We start from the raw sequence: 19,478 nt of genomic DNA on the forward strand, positions 1-19,478 counted from the left end.
TGTTATAATCATTTAAGTAGTCATTGGTGCATAACACAGGTACATAATCATCTTCTGAATTGGAAAAATGGAGGATTCTATGTATTTGAATTATTGTGGTAATCAAAATTTAGAAGGGTAAAATTCTCATTTCTTTTATAATCATTTATTAAGTAGTACATAAAACAGGTACATAATTTAATTATTTTCTGTATTAAAAAAGTTAAGAATTTTTCTATGCATTTGAATTATTTTCATAATCAAAATTTAGAAGGGGAAGGTTATAGTGCAGAAAGACTAACTTTTTTGCATTTTTAGGAAGTAGTTTACTTCTTTTTTTCTCGTAGACCATCCCAACTTCATGAGTAAAGGCGCTCTGAATAAACACTACTTCCTGGCGCCGACAAATATTTTGCTGCAATCTTATGATGAGTACATTAGAACAAAACAAAGGAGCGCGAAACAATCGCGTCTGTGCAAGTTTTTGGCACTAAAATCCAGCCGAATACTTTTGCCTAATATTCGGCTATTCGGTCAGGGGCCTCGCCGAATATTCGGTATTCGGTATACTGCCGAATATACTATTCGTTGCAAGTCTAGTATTAATTCATGGTGTGCAATAAAAAATATATTCATTCATTCATCATGATATTGGTTAACGATTATTATTATTTTAAGTTTAATCAAAAATCACAGACTTTAATATTTACAGAGCTCATAACGAATGTGCGCGCTCAATGAGTGAACGAATTATGCTCGGGGCTCAGTGGACTGAAATGATCGTATGAATGTATTATTAAAATTGCCGTATTGCATTGAATGAGTAAGTATTTACATATTCATGAATGTATGAATAGAAATGGAAATAGAAGTACATATTTATTTATTGAGATTGATAATTTTGAGTGGTGAGATTTTTACTAATTTATTAAGATTGTGATGAGTCATCATTTGTATTTTTAACCCCCGACCCAAAAAGAGGGGTGTTATAAGTTTGACGTATGTATCTGTGTATCTGCCTGTGGCATCGTAGCTCCTAAACTAATATATGAACCGAATTTAATTTAGTTTTTTTTTTTTGTTTGAAAGGTGGCTTGATCGAGAGTGTTCTTAGCTATAATCCAAGAAAATAGTTTCAGCAGTTTGAAAGTTATCAGCTCTTCTCTAGTTACTGTAACCTTCACTTGTCGGGGGTGTTATAAATTTTTAATTTACACTTTTTGATATATTTATAAGAAGGTACGCGACAGATTGAGATGGCAATCAGGGTGGGGACGCCCCACACACCCGCACAGACCCCGCGCTAACCCGGTGCAAGATAGCGCGGGTGGGGTGCAGGTGTGCAGGACATCCCCCGCGTCATACCCCGATTGCCATCTTGACCTATCGCGTACTATAGTTTAATTGCTAAAAAGTAGATTAGCTAGTATGACCTATCATAGTTTTACAGTGTCGATTACATTCAAACAACGTTGTTTAATTCATTGTTAAAACAAGTAGGTAACATTTAGCCGTATCATAGACCTCCTAACTATACTTAAATTGACGATAACTTAAATAACAATATTCTCAATAGTCTCAATATTTATTTTCATTAGTCTTTCTTACACCAAGAACACTCACTCAAAAAAACATTAATAGAGTAACTTACGTAGAGTGTATCATTGATACTCATTCTAAAAGACTGTTAATCTAATTATACAACAATACCTACAAACAAAAAGTTTCCTGCTATAAAAGCAACATCAAACTTTTGCTCGCACATTGAATAGTCACGTGAAGAATATTCAAGAATTATAGAAGCGAATATACAAAATGTATAAGAAATCCGCGCGCTAAGCGAGCGAGCGCATTATCCCCGAGGCTCACTGAGCTGTAATGAACGAATGAATGTTTTGTCAAACTCGGCGAATGACTCAATATTTGCATATTTAACTCACAGGTTCTTTGCTGATTTCTATTCGTACGGGACGTTAGCTTTTTACGAAATATAATAATTTACCAGATCATTTCCTCCGTAAGTCAGAGAGCATGTTAAGGCGTTGGTATGTACCGATTATAATCAAACTATTAGTATTATTATCAAACTTTTGCTCGCCCATTGAATAGTCACGTGAAGAATGTTCTGAAGAAGAATGAATGAAAGCGAATATACAAAGTGTATGAGAAATCCGCGCGCTCAGCGAGCGAGCGCATTATCCCCGGGGCTCAGTGAACTGTAATGAACGAATGAATGTTTTATTAAACTCGGCAGCGTCACGCCGAATGACTCAATATTTGCATGTTTCAGTCAAATCGGTTCAGTCATTGCGGCATGAAAAAGTAACAAACACCCAAACTTTCACATTTTATAATATTAGTAGAAGTATGGATGGGATTCAGTCAAATTGTTAATTAAAACGAAACAAAACATTTCTAACAGAACTTTCTTAAATTATTTACTCGGTAAGTTTAAGTAGTCGGGTTTCTTTAATAATTTCTACGTTTTTACGATTTAAGCAATTGCACGCGACCGTTATTTCTACTTTGTGTTGAACAACGAACATTTTGCTCCTACACTACAACGGGTAACAACACGAAACGCTGTGCAGTTGGGCAGATTGTAGAGTCCAATAAATATAGTACTTTACAGCAACAGCTATAGAGAAGAGTAGGTATAGTATATTTAAAAAGTTTCGCTGTGTAATACCGATTCCTTTTTAGGGTTTCGTACCTTAAAAGGAAAAATTAAACCCTTATAGGATCACTTTGTTGTCTGTCTGTCTGTCTGTCCGTCTTTCGCGTCTGTCAAGAAAACCTATACGGTAGTTCATGACATATTGACACAAATTTACACAAGTGACAAGAGGTTGGGAAATTCTTTTTTTTTTTTTCTCTCGTCTAGCTTTACATAGATTAGCCAATATCAAGTTTGTAGTGAACGAATTATGTACGGAAACTATAATATAAGTATGGACTTCGTCTGTGCCGGCGCCCGCGCACACACGCGCGGCGCCCCTCTAGAGCGCTTCCCAGTCAGTTCCACCACCAAAAAACACCAACAAAACACAAAAACCGACCACTTTAACAAAAAAAAAAAGACTCCAAAAAAGCACCCACCGCACGCGCGCCGGCAAACGCCAACACAGACGAAGTCCTCGGTTGGGAAGTCTTGCGTTTTCTAGGGGTAGCTCTCTTCTAAAATCAATGCGTTTGCTAGATGTTTCTTTTTATTTTATTCGAACGAAGTCGCGGGGATTAGCTTGTATTATATATATTTACTTGATATTATCGAGCTTCAAATAGAGCTATTTAAAAATGCATCCAGGCCAAAGTACTTGTAAGTTACATAATTTTCATTCAGCGCGCGTAATACAAACGCGGCGAACTCCCGACAAGTTTTAAGGGCCGTATTTATATGAGGAGATTTGGAGGCAACTTAAAGTTATCGCGAGAAAGAAAGGCCGAGCGCGCTCGTGCGATCGTAAAGAGGGAGAGTTTTATTGCCGAAACTTTCTTTCTTCACCGACGACTCATTAGGGTAAGAACTGCTAAACAGTTTTTTTTCTTTTATTTCGGAAGCAACAACAATTACTTAGTTATTTTTGTGTGTCATGGATTTACGCGAAGAAAGTATTGTAAAAACCATCTATGTGATCCTTCATAATATGATTTCATGATGTTATATCATACTATGGGAGGTAATTTAAAGTTATCGCGAGAAAGAAAGGCTGAGCGGGCTTATGCGCTCGTAAAGAGGGAGAGTTTTATTGCCGAAACTTTCTTTCTTCACCGACGACTCGTTAGGGTAAGAACTGCTAAACAGTTTTTTTTTCTTTTATTTGTATTTGTATTTATTTATTCTTCGTTTCAGACTTATAAAAGCACTTACGAAAGTCAAAATCAGTACAATACACTGAAAAAATAAGTCTACCAAATAATAATCGCAAGCAACAACAATTTTTTTTTTTTTTACTTACTTAATTAAAATTAAATTATTTTTTTAATTACTTAGTTATTTCATTTGAATCGGAATTATTTTCAACAAATTGTGTTATTCACACATTTGACAAGAATTCCTACAAAATATATTCGGTAAGTATCGATTGCACCACATCACTATTAAAGTTTCGTGAAAAACAGACAACGCGTGCTACATCATTTTAGTCTCCGGGATTTAAAAAATGGACTATTTTTTGTGTGTCGTGGATTTGCGCAAAGTATTATAAGCATCACCTATGTAATCGTTTATATGGCTTTCTATTGTAATATCATTGGTTTCATGATGTTATTTCATATGGGAGGTAATAAAGTCATCACGGGAAAGAAAGGCCGCGAGGGCTCGTGCGATCGTAAAGAGGGAGAGTTTTATTGCCGACACTTTCTTTCTTCACCGACGACTCATTTGGGTAAAACAATCTTTTAGTGATTTGGTTGTAATCTATAAGAAAAAATAAAATATGCAGCATAGGATACATAACTGAATCGAAGTTGAGGTATAATTTGCGAACCAATTGTAGAACCCCGCTACGTCACTCTACCTCAAAAACTGTAGTATCAAGATATTTTTTTAACCAAAAAAAGTGCCCCGTTTGCCAAAACAAACAAGTGCAGTCGATATTATTGCTTAAAGCGACTCACTTAGCCATGACTCCAAAACCACTGAAACACCGCGATTCACTTACCCCCGGTTCTAAAACCACTTCAATTTCACCAAGATTCACTTACCCACGACTCTTAAACCACTAAAATTTCACCGAGATTTCCTTACCCACGGTTCTAAAATCACTAAAATTTCACCGAGATTCACTTACCCACGGCTCTTCAACCACTAAAATTTCGCCGTGTATTTGCGACATAAATCTTATCACTCACAGACCATTCACTCACCTCATTATCTTTATCTGCATCTTTGATATGCTGGGCGATGAACCGTACGCTTTGTAGTGCAGCCGCCACTTCGGGCGACAGATGTCGGGGTAGCATGTTTTCAGACTCCGTCACTGTTGACAAGTTTTTACTCTGTAAGACCATACAGAATGTCACCAGAACACTAGGAAAAACTTAGGGTTATTATTATACTACTTTACTACACTTCAATCCCAATAACAATTTGCCTTATCTTGTAGTTTTAGTGATTAAGTATTTTTCAAACCCGCAATGTGCAAAACTCGGGACAATGCCCCACCTACGACGCGGCATTGACTCCGAGTGACGTATGTACGTAACGTTCGTTAACCTCTAGCATCAGTCAGATGTTTTATTTGCAACACATGAACTTATAAAAATTACAGGACTTTTTAAACTGTCGTAGTATTTTCATGGTATCAGTAATCATCAGTACTATCACCTGTCTTCGTTTTGCTAGCGTTCTGGTAACACCCTGTATACAGCCTACTGATTCGCTAACTCGGTGTCTTACACTGAATGATAGCCACCGAGCACATTTGGCATTTGTTATACCCATTGAAGGTTTTTTACAAAAAAAAAACATTTTTCTTTGCACGCGCACTTTTTTTTTTTATTTTAACTATCTTGTTTTTGTGGCAAGTCAAAAAGGTAAGATAATGTTGCATTGCTGTCCAGTTCCAATCAATTTCAAGCTCATCGGGACGTCATGTCAGTTTAAAATCGATTACAAAATTTGTACCGAACAGACAAACAAACAGACCGACAAGAAAGCGAGTTAGTAAAAATGTGTTAAAAATACTGAGTTTTACCTGAAGGTCTCTGATATGTGCCCGCTCCAAGTATGTCATCCTCAGGGTTGGGTGACTTCCGATAATCGCCTTCCTCGCCCTTGCTGTCATACGCATCGGTCAGACTGTCCCTGCTGAAATAAACAACTTGCTTAGAAAAATCTTTTTCTTTTTTTTCTCGGAAAGTTATTAAAAAAAACCTCAATCGGCTCTTTTCAGTAGTTTTCACTACGATAATACTTGACAATACCTAATAGAATTTTTTGGAGTTTCATATTGGTATAACAAGATCCTTATAACAAGATTCTTTAAATGCACACTAATATAAACTAAAACTAGGTGTTTTAGTCACACGATTTTATTACATTTTAAAATTCTGAATGCGAATGAAACCTTTTTAAAGTTTTAAGATAGAAAAAGACCATATACAACCACAAGTTATAAAAATTCGAAAGTGCGTTTCTTTGCTGGTTTATTGGTCACATCACAATGAAGCAAACGGATCGACATTATTTTAAAGACCATATCCAAGTTAAAGACCTGGAAAAACTAAATCCACGCGAACGAAATCGTGGGCCTAAGCTAGTAAGCAATAAGTCATTTTTAAGGCTATCGGTATTAATAACAATTGACAAACTAGCTTTACTAAGCTTATTATTCCGCCATTTTGGAAGCGTCACGTGCGCCTCTTGATAAATGCGCCAATACGCAAAATACAATTTCATGAGCTTTAAGTTGTAGGCACACTGAGCTCACGAAATGATTTATTTATTGGTAATTCACTTACGGACATTATTAATATTTCATCAACATTTTTAATTATTTGTAGATAAATACGAAAGAGTGGCTGTTTATTGGTTTGTTGGTTTATCCTCCAATCAGGTCGCAGATCAACGTGTTTTTGTATGGAGAAGTGACATGGTCTACTTTTCTATTTTTAATATCCCAGAAAAACTAAAAGTTCTCACGGGATTTTTCAAAACCTAAATCCACGCGGATGAAGTCACGGGCAACAGCTAGTAATAATATAATAGTAGGTAGGTATAAGATTGCCGTTTTCTATACAATTGATATTAATTTTTTTTTAAAGAATATTAGCCATGCTAATCATGACTAGTACTCCCCTTTCCCCTTCAATTAAGCGTATAGCTTGTGCCAGGAGTGGATACGATAATAGTGCAACGGGTGGGGTTTGAACCACCGACCTTTCCGAATTCAGTCTGCTCCTCAACCGTTGACCTATTGAGGCTCTTTGTAGAATATTATAGCTCTCTATAGAAATTGGCTTTACATTCAGCTTCTCACAAGATAGAATGAATTGTTGCTTAATTTAACTACATGTTGCAACATTCTGTCCTTTTAAAAAGCATTTGCTGAATTTTTGCAGTCAGTAGAGCTCTTTCTGAACCGGTGATGGTAGAGTCGAAGTCACGATTTAATTTACAACATATATAACACCGATAGAGTTTGTTGCATCCAAAGTTGTACATACAAAAGGCTCTAGACTTACTGAGTTAAATTATCGCTAATACGCTAGCCGTTATTCGAGGTCTAAACAATAGCCTAAATCGTAAAATATTTTTATTTGCCACGTCCTACAAACGGATAACGTAACAAGCTTATGAAAGCAAATAAAAGGGCTCAGTTGGATTCTTTCCTGCTCTATACAATGGAAAGGTGGAATAATACGGTTATCCACATTTATTTATGTTGCCATAATTCTTCCAAAAATGGTATTTTCAAGGACCTTTTTGTGTATATGCATTAAATAGGTGAAGATTTTCCACGTTGTGATGAAAATTTTGAAAATGGAAAATATCTAACGGGTTGATTGTTTATTTCGCTATGTTTATTCAATTTAAAATATAACATAAAAAGCTTAAGTATCGTTTACGACCATTATTCATAGTTTTACTATTTTAAGCCACGTACACCTTCTTCGAAAAATTTCTTTCACTGTAGGTAGATGTAATTACATATTTTTAACTTTAAGTTGTAAGTTATGGAGCCAATTCTCAAAAAAAGTTTAACTAGCTTTCACACTAGATGATGCCCGTGACTTTGTCCGACCCCATGGGTACTCTTTATTTTGCAGGATAAAACGTAGGTATTCTCCAGATTTTTAACTATACCCATGCAAAAATCAATTTGGTTTGTCTTTCAATCACGTCGATTGCGGCGTGATTGAAAGACAAACCAACAGACAAACATAGGTACTGATTATTAGTTCAAGATTTTATTATTTATAACTTCTTCGAAATTATGTTAGACACCATTTCATAGATTTTTTAATTTATAATTACAATACCTAATTTTTTTTAAATTACTTTACAACAAAATGCTGCTGGTAAGCCAAAAGCTTTGCCTACTAGCAACAACGTTTTAGAATTATTGACTAAAATTATCGCTAATACGCAAACGGTTTCCTGTGGCCCAAAACACTGGCTCCAATCGTAAAATATTCCACAGTTTACGTTCAATATAAACGGCGTGATAAAGTAAGGAGCTAGTAAAAGCGAATAAAAAGGCATGACTGAGTTCCTTCATGGTCTGAGCACAGTAAAAAATTGTCGTAAAAAGTTTGTCGTGAAGCTATCTTTATACTTTTTAACTTCAAAACATAATAGAGTTCGGTTATGGATTACGGGGCTTAGTCAAACTCTAGTAACTTTTTGTTACTTTGTGTACTTTTGGTGATAGTGGACATTTTCATCTCAACACGCCGGTGGCTGACTATTTAGCACGCACTTTTAAAATCATTATGTAAAACTCTCAGGCATGAAGGTTTCCTCGCGATGTCTTCCTTCTGTTTAATTGGTTCAATTTAACATAGCTTCTAAAACTTAGAACAGCATGCACAAGATTCTACCCTGGTCTCTTGACCCCCCGTATAGAAGGCCATCACAGCTTTACAAATAATGGACACCCAAAATTAATTTCAAAAAGATTAGCTAATATTATGTTGACACCAACAAAGACTGAATACTTTTACATTTTAGCTCCTTTCATATACTTATATTTTTATTTAGAATTTATTTAGAATTCCTTATTGCACACACAAACTTCGGTGAAAAATCGGTGATTTCCACGACCGGCAAACTAGAAACCGTGATAGGCTCGCATATCCTACGCTCCGCCTCAGGAAAGTTGGAAAATCGTTTGTGGGAATGAGTGTAATATTTTATAATAAAATTCCACAATCAATTTTAGACTTGCCTTTACACAAGTTTAAAAAATCTATTAAAAGTATGCTCCTGAAAAAAGCTTATTATACAATCGAAGATTATGTAAATGACAAAAAAGCTTGGATTTGATGCGCTCCAGCAATACACGGCGCTGCAATTGCTTGTATACAGTATGGCATATTATTATTATTGTAAATTGTACATTTGAAAAGAGCAACCGCCGAGTTTCTTGCTGGTTCTTCTCGGTAGGAACAGCATTCCGAACCAATGGTAGATTATTTTGACGATTCAAAAGCACTTGTAAAAGTTTAATTGAATAAAAATAATTTGAATTTGAATTTGAATTTGAACTTATACGATACATACAGAAAACACAGTAGAAACTATAAATGAGGGTGAATAGGCGGCTGTATTGCTACAGCAATCCCTTACAAACAAACTTTGGAAAAAGAATTAATTGACCAGAGTGCAGGATGGTACACACTGCACTTATTTTAAAAACAGCTGTAAAAGACTACTAACCTCATCTCCAACTCATTGGTATATCCATTAGAAACGAAGGTGTCATCGTAGTCTGGTAGAGAGTACTTGGTCCTCCTCATCATGAGGAGTTTGGGCATCAATTGCAGAAACAGCTTCTTCATCCAGGGTGACATCGTGTGGGTAGACGGAGATCTGTATGATGGAGGATAAATTATATTATTGACCTTGTAATTCATACAGCTCATGATCAACCCATCGTCAGCTCACTACTGAGAACGAGTCCGCTCTCAGAATGAGAAGGGTATGGCCATAATCTACCATGCTAACCCAGTGCGAATTGAGAACCTCTGAGAACATAATGGAAAACTTTTAGACATGCAGGTTTCTCACGACCTTTCCTAAAGGAAAGGTACGGTAAACCGTTAAAGCAAGTGATATTAAATTTCTTAAAACACACATAACACTGAAAAGTTAGGGGTGCCTGGGATCGACTCCCGACCTCAAATAGGAAACCTACGTCTTAACCATTATATCATCACGGCTTATAATAGACGGAGGATAAATTATAATCTCGTAATTCGTATGGCTCAATGTCTATAAAATTTTATGCCGAAAAATTTTATGCTCTTCTAATTTTTCTGGTGGCTTTCCATGAGCTCATAAATATCTTCAAAGCCAAAAATTTGTATTGCAATTATGTAAAACACTTCGGACTAGAATTTAGGTTTTTGAAAATCCAGAGGGAACTCCTTGATTTTCCGGAATAAAAAGTATCCTATCTCCATTTTCGGGATACAGGCTATCTCTGTACCTAAAGTTAAAATCGGTTAAATCTGTTAAGCCGATTTTAACTTTTTTGGACCGTGAAAAGCTAGCAGACGACACACATTTGCATTTAATAACACTAGCTTATGCCCGCGACTTCGTTCCCGTGGATATTGGTTTTTAAAAATCCCGTGGAAACTCATTGCTTTTTCGTGATATAAAAGTAGCCTATGTGTTAATCCAGGGTATAAATCTATCTCCATTCCAAATTTCAGCCAAATCTGTCCAGTAGTTTTTGCGTGAAAGAGTAGCAAACATCCATACTACCATTCATACATCTATCCATACATACAAACTTCCGCTTTTATAATAGTACGCTTTTATAATATAGTATAATATTAGTAGGATTATCATCTAAGACCGTGTTAAAGTTAACAACTGTATATTCTACATGTATATTGTAGACATAGATATGAAAACATCAAAGTGTATCAAATCGATATGGGTTCACGCATTCAATAAAAGCATTGCAGTCCCGCCACACGCTATATTTCAGCCGCCTATTGTGCCGTATCATGGCAACACTACAATGAGACTCGATTTATGACGCACGCCTAGTATACATTTTAGACCATCTATTTTATATTGCAATTTCGCAGCTCGCGCGCGATGACAAAGTGCCATTTCCCGGTATAATTCTGTGTTATTATCGACAATCGGAATCGTATGATTGAGAAGAAATCGTTTCAAGACTGTCTCACATTTATATTGAACTAGCTGATATCCGCGACTTCGTTCGCGTGGATGTAGTTTTTTAAAAATCCCGTGGGAACTCTTTGATTTTCCGGGATAAAAAGTAGCCTATGTGCTAATCCAGAGTATAATCTATCTCCATTCTAAATTTCAGCCGTCCATCCAGTAGTTTTAGCGTGAAGGATTAACAAACATACACACACACACACACACACACACATACAAACTTTCGCCTTTATAATATTAGTGTGATAAAGTGAAATATGCCGATATCCGAGTAGAACTACGAGAATACAATGTTTTGATGAGAAATTACAAGATGACCTTACGGACATCAGTGTTATGATCTATGTTTAACTACGATTGAGTGTATAATTGTAATTTAGAAGGACTTACATTAACTGAATAAATTAAGTTTTACAATACAATGTACTTAGATACTTTTTTTGGTGATGCTATAAACAAAATACAGTCAAATCAACAAATTTTCATTTTTTGATTTTACATAATTATATGAATGTAGAGAGTAATACTTCTTATTACAAGTCTATATGTGACTACGCGTGCTTTACTACTGTTTCATATTCACAAGGTAGTAAAATACACATATATTTTATAAAAAAAGTGCAATTTTTTAATGAAAAATTGACATAAGTTGATTCTGTAAACGTTGACGTGTAAATTTTAAACATACTGTTAAGCAGAAAAATGTTTTATTTTTCATTATGCCATTAAAATTTTAAATGGGAAACTACAGCCACACTATAGAATAGACCATTTATTTTATTTTGCAATTTTACAGTTCGCGCCTGATGATAAAGTGCTATTGTCCGATATGATGCTTTATTATTATCGGCCATGATATTATTCATATAACAAAAACGAAATCTTTTACGACCATCGCTTAGAACGAGTCATCGGCAACTCGAATAAAATGTTCTAAAAGAAGAATAAAGCATATTTTAATGCTTTACTACAAAAACATCGCATCTGTTTTAATATTGGTTTATTTCAGATTGTCTTGGTGTACCTAGAGCTTTATATTGTTGACTTTGGATAGAAGCAGGACTTTACGGAAGTCCATGATACATACATAATATTATTATATACATATACACAAACAGACAAAAATACTTAGCTTAGCAGTTATAGTAAGTAATAAGTATATCGGATTCGTGAACGATGCGTTCGATATGCACCGACACGCGACAGGGATACGCGACAGTGGCACGCCACAGTGGCACGCGACAGCGACACGCGACAGCGACACGCGACAGCTGCACGCGACAGCGACACACGACAGCGACACGCGACAGCGACACGCGACAGCGACACGTGACACCAACACGCCATAGTGAAGTGTCACACAATCGACTGATATCTGTGTCTATCGCCTGTTGCACAGTCGCTCATCACAAACTACATATTATGTTCTCCATACATTGCAATTGCCGCCTTCCAAGTTTCGCATGTCGCCGTAGCACGTCTGTGTCGCGTACCACAAAGTCTACCATTCTTCTTCTCCTCTGTGGGCTGGTTTTCGCACTTAAACGTTTCCGTCTGTTGTGCGTAAAGTCTACCATTAAGAGGGGTCTCTCCGTCACTCGCTCCATACAAACGTAGTTCCAGTTTGATTTGAATATTAAGCAACCAAAGTCCATGAAATTTTGCAGACATATTCTAGAAACTAATATCTATGCCTGTGGTTTTCCAGATTTCTGTTAAAATATTCGGTTTCAAAGTTACGCGGTCTTAAAAATTTACATACAAATCCTTGAGCCCCTGTAATTTTAAAACTACGTATTTTTGAAAAAATCTAAAACACCAAGGGCACAAATATTAGTTTCTAGAATGTCTCCATTTCATGGACGTTGGTAGCTTAATATTCAAATGAAATTGGAACTACGATTGTATGGAGTAAGTGACGGAGAGAGCCCTGTTAAGAACTAAAGTAATATTTCAGGCCGAGTCAATTTAATAAATTACGTCACGTAATACAGTGAAATGGTTGATTTAATTGCTGCAATAACGCAGCTAAGTTGATGGCAATTTGTTCCGTGTTGAAATAAGCCTTGTATTTATTGCGTTTCAACTTAATTTGACTGAAACTGTACAGCTATTAATTATGTTGGGCCGCTTAATTACTACTAGCTGACGCCCGCGACTTCGTCCGCGTGGATTTAGGTTTCTCAAAATCCCGTGGGAACTCTTCGGTTTTCCGGGATAAAAAGTAGCCTATGTGCTAATCCAGGATATTATCTATCTCCACTCTGAATTTCAGCCAAAACCGTCCAGTAGTTTTTGCGTGAAGGAGTAACAAACATGCACACACACATACAAACTTTCGCCTTTATAATATTTAGTGTGATATTGGACGGGTGATGTGGGCTAGCGGCGTCAGCGTACCCGCCCTCTTGGAACGAATGTACCTAGTCATTATCACATTGCTACAATCTCAATTGATTGATTGACACTTGTATGATAAACGCGAAAGTTTGTGTGTGTTCGGTACTCTTTCACGCAAAAACCACTGGACGGATTTGGCTGAAATTTGGAATGGGGATAGGTCCTGGATAATATACAGGCTTTTTTTTATCTCGGTAAATCAAAGAGTTTCTACGGGGTTTTAAAAATGTTTTTTTAATCCACGTGGGTTTGGGTCGTTGAATTTGCGGGCACCATCTATTTAGTAGATAAAGAGATAGAGAAAGTACCCTAGAATCCGAAATGGGCAAAATGTATAGATCATTTTGCCCATTTCGTCCCCGTTTTTAGTTCTTGTCCCAGACTGTATCGAATTTCAGAAACAGACTAGCCGTGAAATCTAGTAGGCAGACAGACAAAAAAAATTCCCTTTTATAATATTACTTGGTTTGGATTCTGGTTGTAACAGTACATTTTAGCTGGGATGATCTTGGTGCACTTGGTCATGTAACCCGAGATATATACGAGTATCTATGGCGCCACACCCCCTCTGTCGCATAACTCTGTGATGAGAGAGAAGAATAGGAGTTTATGCGATAGAAAGAGAGTTATTTGTAAAAATTTTGGCCGCAGCGCAGTGCAAGCTGAACTGTACTTAATTGCGTTGGTACAAGAGTATTAATTACTATTAAGAGTACTAATTAGTATTAAGAGTACTATTTACTTTAACATTTTGCGGAGTGATCCTTGTATTATGTGCTAATAGTGAAAGAAACAATCACGTAACTGCGATCGTTACAGCTTATTTCATTCATATTTATTTTTATACAAGTTAGCCCTTGACTGCAATCTTACCTGGTGGTAACTGATGATGCAGTCTAAGATGGAAGTGGGCTAACCTGGAAGAGGTATAGCAGCTTTTATGAAACCCATACCCCTTTAGTTTCTACACGGCATCGCATCGGCACGGCTTTGCTGGTAGGGCGGTAACTAGCCACGACCGAAGCCTCCCACCAGACCAGAGATTTAGAAATTATAAAATTCCAAACTCCTGCCCCTATCATTGCGCCAAGGAGGTTGCCAAAACAGCTATAAAAATAGAATAGCAAACCTCCAGTCCTTTCCGTTTTTTGCGACGTTAATCTATGCAAATTATTTGACTAAGTACCTACTTATTTACTAAGGGAAGCAATTATACAACTATTATACAGAGAGATGAAATAATACCTACTAGTGATTTGCAATATAGGACTCGTATTATTGGTGTCTATCTGATGTGCATTTAATTTTATATCATAAAAGTGTCGTAAATGTTGTCAGACGGTAAAATAGAAAGGTTTAAAGATAGGGAAGATCTAAAATATCTACAACAGGGTTTAAAGAAATATATTATACTGAAAGAAAGACAGACATAGAGAGAGAAAGATAGGAAAATAATTCAAAGAACAGAGGGGGACAGCAGAACAGCTACCAGTGATTGCAACACTTACCTAAAATGCACATTCAGAACGCATACCGTCATCCAAACACTTAGCGACACCAAAATCATCGTAAACAGCAAATACTTCCCTAATAACGGTATGGCTAGAGACGTTGGGGGTATAATCTCAGCCATTAACAGGAAAAACACGGTCAGTGATACCAGAATTGAGATGCTTAACGAAATCTACGAGAGAGAAAGAAATATGTTATATAGTTTACCTGAAATGGACGTTTACAATGCATACAGTGACCCAAACGCTCAGCGAGACGAGAATCATTGTGAATAGCAGATATTTCCCGAGCAAGGGGATCGCCAGAGACGTTGGCGGGATGATCTCGGCCAGACCAAGGAAGAACACAGTGAGGGACACCAGGATGGAGATGCAGAGCGAGATCTAAAGGAGAAAAGTCCTTTTTGAATGATATTGTATACAATTTTGTTGTTAGCGGCGTCTATTGTCTTTCCACTAGTGGTGAAAAATTAAAAAGATGACAAAAATTATAAATGTAAAGCTTCAAAAAAATACTATGTTTCTGCTATATTTCGTTTTTTTTAACTCTTGTTATCAATACAAGACGTGGTTGGTACCTCTGACGTGGTGTCAGAGACGTTTGTAAGTTGTATATATTTATATTTCGTATTTACAAAATTTGAAGTACGATAATAAAATAAATGCTTTTAATAACAGATTCAAACTAATTTTTTTCATTTAGTACAACCTTGTAGCACTTATGTTACATCTTAGAATTTCCCACCGGTTTCGGAAGCAAATTTTATCGAAAGGAGTGAAGCAAAAAAACTGAGCAGTTACCTACTCTTTTCAAAACACAAAAGTAACAATAATTTAGAGTATAATATTGTATAGCAATTTACTACATGATCTTGTAGGCTACTGAAAGCTCAGTTGGTTGCTCCCACGCAACTTTGTCATTAAAGAAATCATCAATTTATTACAGCCTCGATTGAAAAATCTATTTTTACACATTGCTTGTGTGATAAACTTCGATAATTTAATAATAATAAAAAAATGAAAATTAAAAAAACATTTAGGTAGGTACCTAACTAATTTCGATTATATTTTTCAATGCACTTTAATAGTTTACATTAAGAAAAAATATATTTGAATACTGTAATACTTATGTAATTCTACTTTCCAATAGCTTACACACATATTATTACAAAATTACAAAGGATTGATTACCGAATTACAGAAATATTTACAAACAACTCACTAAAATATAGATCACAAATACAAGAGTATATGTATATAGAGATAGTTATATACTTGGTAGAAGAATTATAGCTGGTGGAAAGACAACAATAAATGAAAAGCGAAATCATATAAATGATACTAGCACACCCACACATCTACTATACTCCATCCACGGAAAGAAGTTACTATAAGGCTCTCTTAAGTAATTCCATACAAATTACTAAACATGGTTTCGTTTGTGATTGGTTGGTGACTCAAAATGGTTAACGCCCACTAAGATTTTTGTCTCTGTCATTTGTATGGGATTACGGAACAGAGAGAGCCCTATACTAACTTCTTTCCGTGGATGAAGTATAATGAATCAAAAAAGACCATAGCCGGTTATGGAGCAGGCAAGAGGTACTGGACTTACGATCGGATGGAAGGATGGAAATACATGAAATGATTCTTTATAATATAGTCATTTAATTGAAAACACCAAATGCATACGTGCAAATTAATTTTGAAAATGATAGTATGATAGATCACAGGTTGAAGTTGAAGTTGCTGAGGACGTTTTTGTAAAAGAAAAAAATTATATCAACGTATTTTTGAAAAATGAATTACCAATAATTGCATCAAGTAGTAATATTAAGTATTAGTATATATAAAGTAGTAACTCTTTTAGTAGTGACTACTTAAAAACTATAATTATTTTTTTAAGAATATTAGTCATGTTTTAATCATGACTAACATTCCCCTTTCCCCTCCAACTAAGCGTTAAGCTTGTGCTAGGAGTGGGTACGACAATAGTGCAACGGGTGGGGTTTGAACCTTAGACCTTTCGGTTTTCAGTCCGCTCCTATAACCGTTGAGCTATTGAGACTTGATAATTATTTTGTTCTCTCTTACAAAAAAGTATTTCTCTTCATAAATTACTTCCAGAACTTCAAGAATAACTTCAATTTTGGATAATGACATATTTAATGATTGAATTTGAAATAAAAAAAAATAGTTTGCCATTTACGTTTTCAGCAACTTCCACTTCTTAAGCCTAACACACATTAAATGAATTTAATCATTGTAATAATAATAATAGCCAATTCAGGATATGGTTATTTATCACATGACAACATATAGGTACATCCAATACTTTTTATTCGATGATTCTCGTCTAGGGTTGCCAGGCGAACAGCTTTAACCGGCTAAAGTTATAAAAATTTAGTGAAACCCAATTTTATATCCAACTTTAGTACCCAAGTTGAAACATGCCCAGACATGTTTTAATTTTGATTGTAGTCATGACCAACATCACTGTAAAGTTAATAATAAACCATAAACCAGTTCGGCATATAATATGTCCGGAATCATTCTAAACCTAAGCTAGTCGTTTATTCGCAACCGATTGCGGAAGTGAAATGGCAGTAGCTCCATATAAAAACTTGTAGCCTGTTAAACCAGTATAGAATAATAATAATACGTATTAACAAGCAGACACTGGTTGTTAGCCATATTCGGCTTTAAAATGACCGCTTTCAAGGGCTCAAAATGTCCTATCAAAATACCCTTATCTATTACTGAGCCTGGCAACCCCTATTCTTGTCCGAGGCCGTACATTAAGCGAACAGTGAGCGGCTGTGTGCTTCCAGTTTGCCTGACTATATTTTTTAAATGGAGTGTGATACAGCGCGTAATATACGCCGTTTGCGGCGTTTCGCTTGCCAACTCATTTAGTGAGCGGCTGATTTGTAGTTCACTACGATGCGGAAAAGTATAAAATAATTATAGATAGAGTATGAGAATATTTTTACTTAAACTGACACTGAGTTATTATTCAATTAAACTTTTACAAGTAGGTAATTTTGAACCATTGGCCTGTCACTTGTCGGCCGCTCACCGCTTTCCTAACTAAACACGGCCTAAATAATGCAAAGCACACTCAATTAATAGTAATTACCTTTTCTCCAGAGTCTGATGGTAAATAAAACACAAGTACAGTCAAAAATGTTAGCCCAACACACGGTATGATCAGGTTGACCGTGTAAAAAAGAGTTTTCCTTCTCATTGTCAGTTTAAATGTTATATCTGAAACAAAAATCACGAGTTAAATTTTAATACTAAAATTCATCACATAGGAGTACTATCTGGTACCTATTCTTCAAACATCCTTAGTACCAGTTCATTTCTTTCACGTACTATATGCATGGTTGAGTAACTATGGGCGACGGTAATCACAAGCTTTAGAAAACCAGTCTCAGCTTCATTAATATCTTTTAAATCTTCATCGTACAGAAGTACGTTAAGCGGTCGCTGGTCCCGATTATAATATAAACACTAATACCTGATAATAATAATCATAAAGTCGAAATAATTATTCTTGAATTAAGCCCATAGTTCGCTAAACCAATAGACGTCGAAGTTCCAAGGTTGATGGCAATTCCGACCCAGAATGCGCAGCTTTTTCTACCGCTCACACTAAGTAGATAGACGACAGCAAAAGAGTTGCAAAGAACCACTGGTATAGCGGAGTGCAAAAGCGCGGCTTTTAAAAAATTTACATCTGGTAATGAGCAATTGACGACAAGCTACTTATTCCTCAACTGGCTGTCGAATTCGTGTAAAAACGTTTTATTAGGTACAGTGACGGAGGGCATTACGTCAGAGGAGGCACCAGAAGAAGCACAAAAAATCCGTCCATAGGGCATCACGTCTCACTCTCACGTCACCAAAACCCACACCAAAAAAAGTTTCTAGGTCTAATTTGAAAATTCGCGCGTTTTAAGTTGACATAGAATCCGACCTAGAGTCATAACTCCACTCCCGCTTGCCTACTTTCGGGGGAATTCGACAATTCGAATGCCTCCGAAAGCCGCAAGGCGCATTTCAATAAATAAATAAATTATGCTTTGGTTTTTATTGTTGTCGCACCTAACTACTCCACTTCTAAAGTACGTTACATCTCATCATCTTATTTTACATAAAACTAATGTTTTAAGGCGGTAAAGGTTTTAAGACCGATTCTAGTTGACATACAGATAGGGGGGCCCACAGGCATGGATTGCTTAAGGCACCATGTAGTCTCAATCCGTCACTGATTAGGTACTCTAAAACACGAGAAGAAGAGATATATCTTACCAGAGAATGGTTCAGGGCAGCACGGATAATATTCCTCGTTCCTTGTCGCCGGTACCTCAAGTATATCCCATTCGACTGACAGGTAGAATTCACTGAGATCTATTCCTACATGCACTAAGCTACTGCCTGGTAGTTGGTCCATATGTTTTAGGTCAACCTGTGTTCAAAAATTTACAGTACACATTCGCAGATGATAATATTGTTAAAGTGATTCTTGATATGACTTTATGATTTTCTTAGACATTATAGCGGCAAGACTCAAGACAAGTGTATTGATATCCCATTCAAAATATTCCAACGGAAAACGATAGGACTTCACACGCGTTTCAGATCATTATGGAGAACTCCCAGGTTTGCAGGTTTCTTGCAAGTTTTCTTGGGTATTGAATTTTAAATGTTTG

The 19,478-nt window shown here is 36.1% G+C and overlaps 1 protein-coding gene across 4 annotated transcripts in view; it reads right to left on the reverse strand.

Moving 5' to 3' along the window:
* The window catches only part of LOC123874153 (acetylcholine receptor subunit beta-like 2), a 62,274-nt gene that overhangs the window by 29,466 nt on the left and 13,330 nt on the right, over positions 1-19,478 (reverse strand). For 2 of the 4 annotated variants that reach the window (XM_045919363.1, XM_045919360.1), the window contains 6 exons: positions 19,078-19,234; positions 17,900-18,027; positions 14,969-15,144; positions 9,365-9,517; positions 5,679-5,791; positions 4,849-4,961 (listed from right to left, as the gene is read on the reverse strand). In XM_045919363.1, coding sequence (XP_045775319.1) covers positions 4,849-4,961; positions 5,679-5,791; positions 9,365-9,517; positions 14,969-15,144; positions 17,900-18,027; positions 19,078-19,234 — 840 coding nt within the window. Of the gene's footprint in view, positions 1-4,848; positions 4,962-5,678; positions 5,792-9,364; positions 9,518-14,757; positions 14,934-14,964; positions 15,145-17,899; positions 18,028-19,077; positions 19,235-19,478 lie in introns of those variants that run through there. The other 2 variants (XM_045919361.1, XM_045919362.1) reach the window with 2 other exon arrangements.

Source organism: Maniola jurtina, chromosome 18 (assembly GCF_905333055.1).
Source record: "Maniola jurtina chromosome 18, ilManJurt1.1, whole genome shotgun sequence".
NCBI lineage: Eukaryota > Metazoa > Arthropoda > Insecta > Lepidoptera > Nymphalidae > Maniola > Maniola jurtina.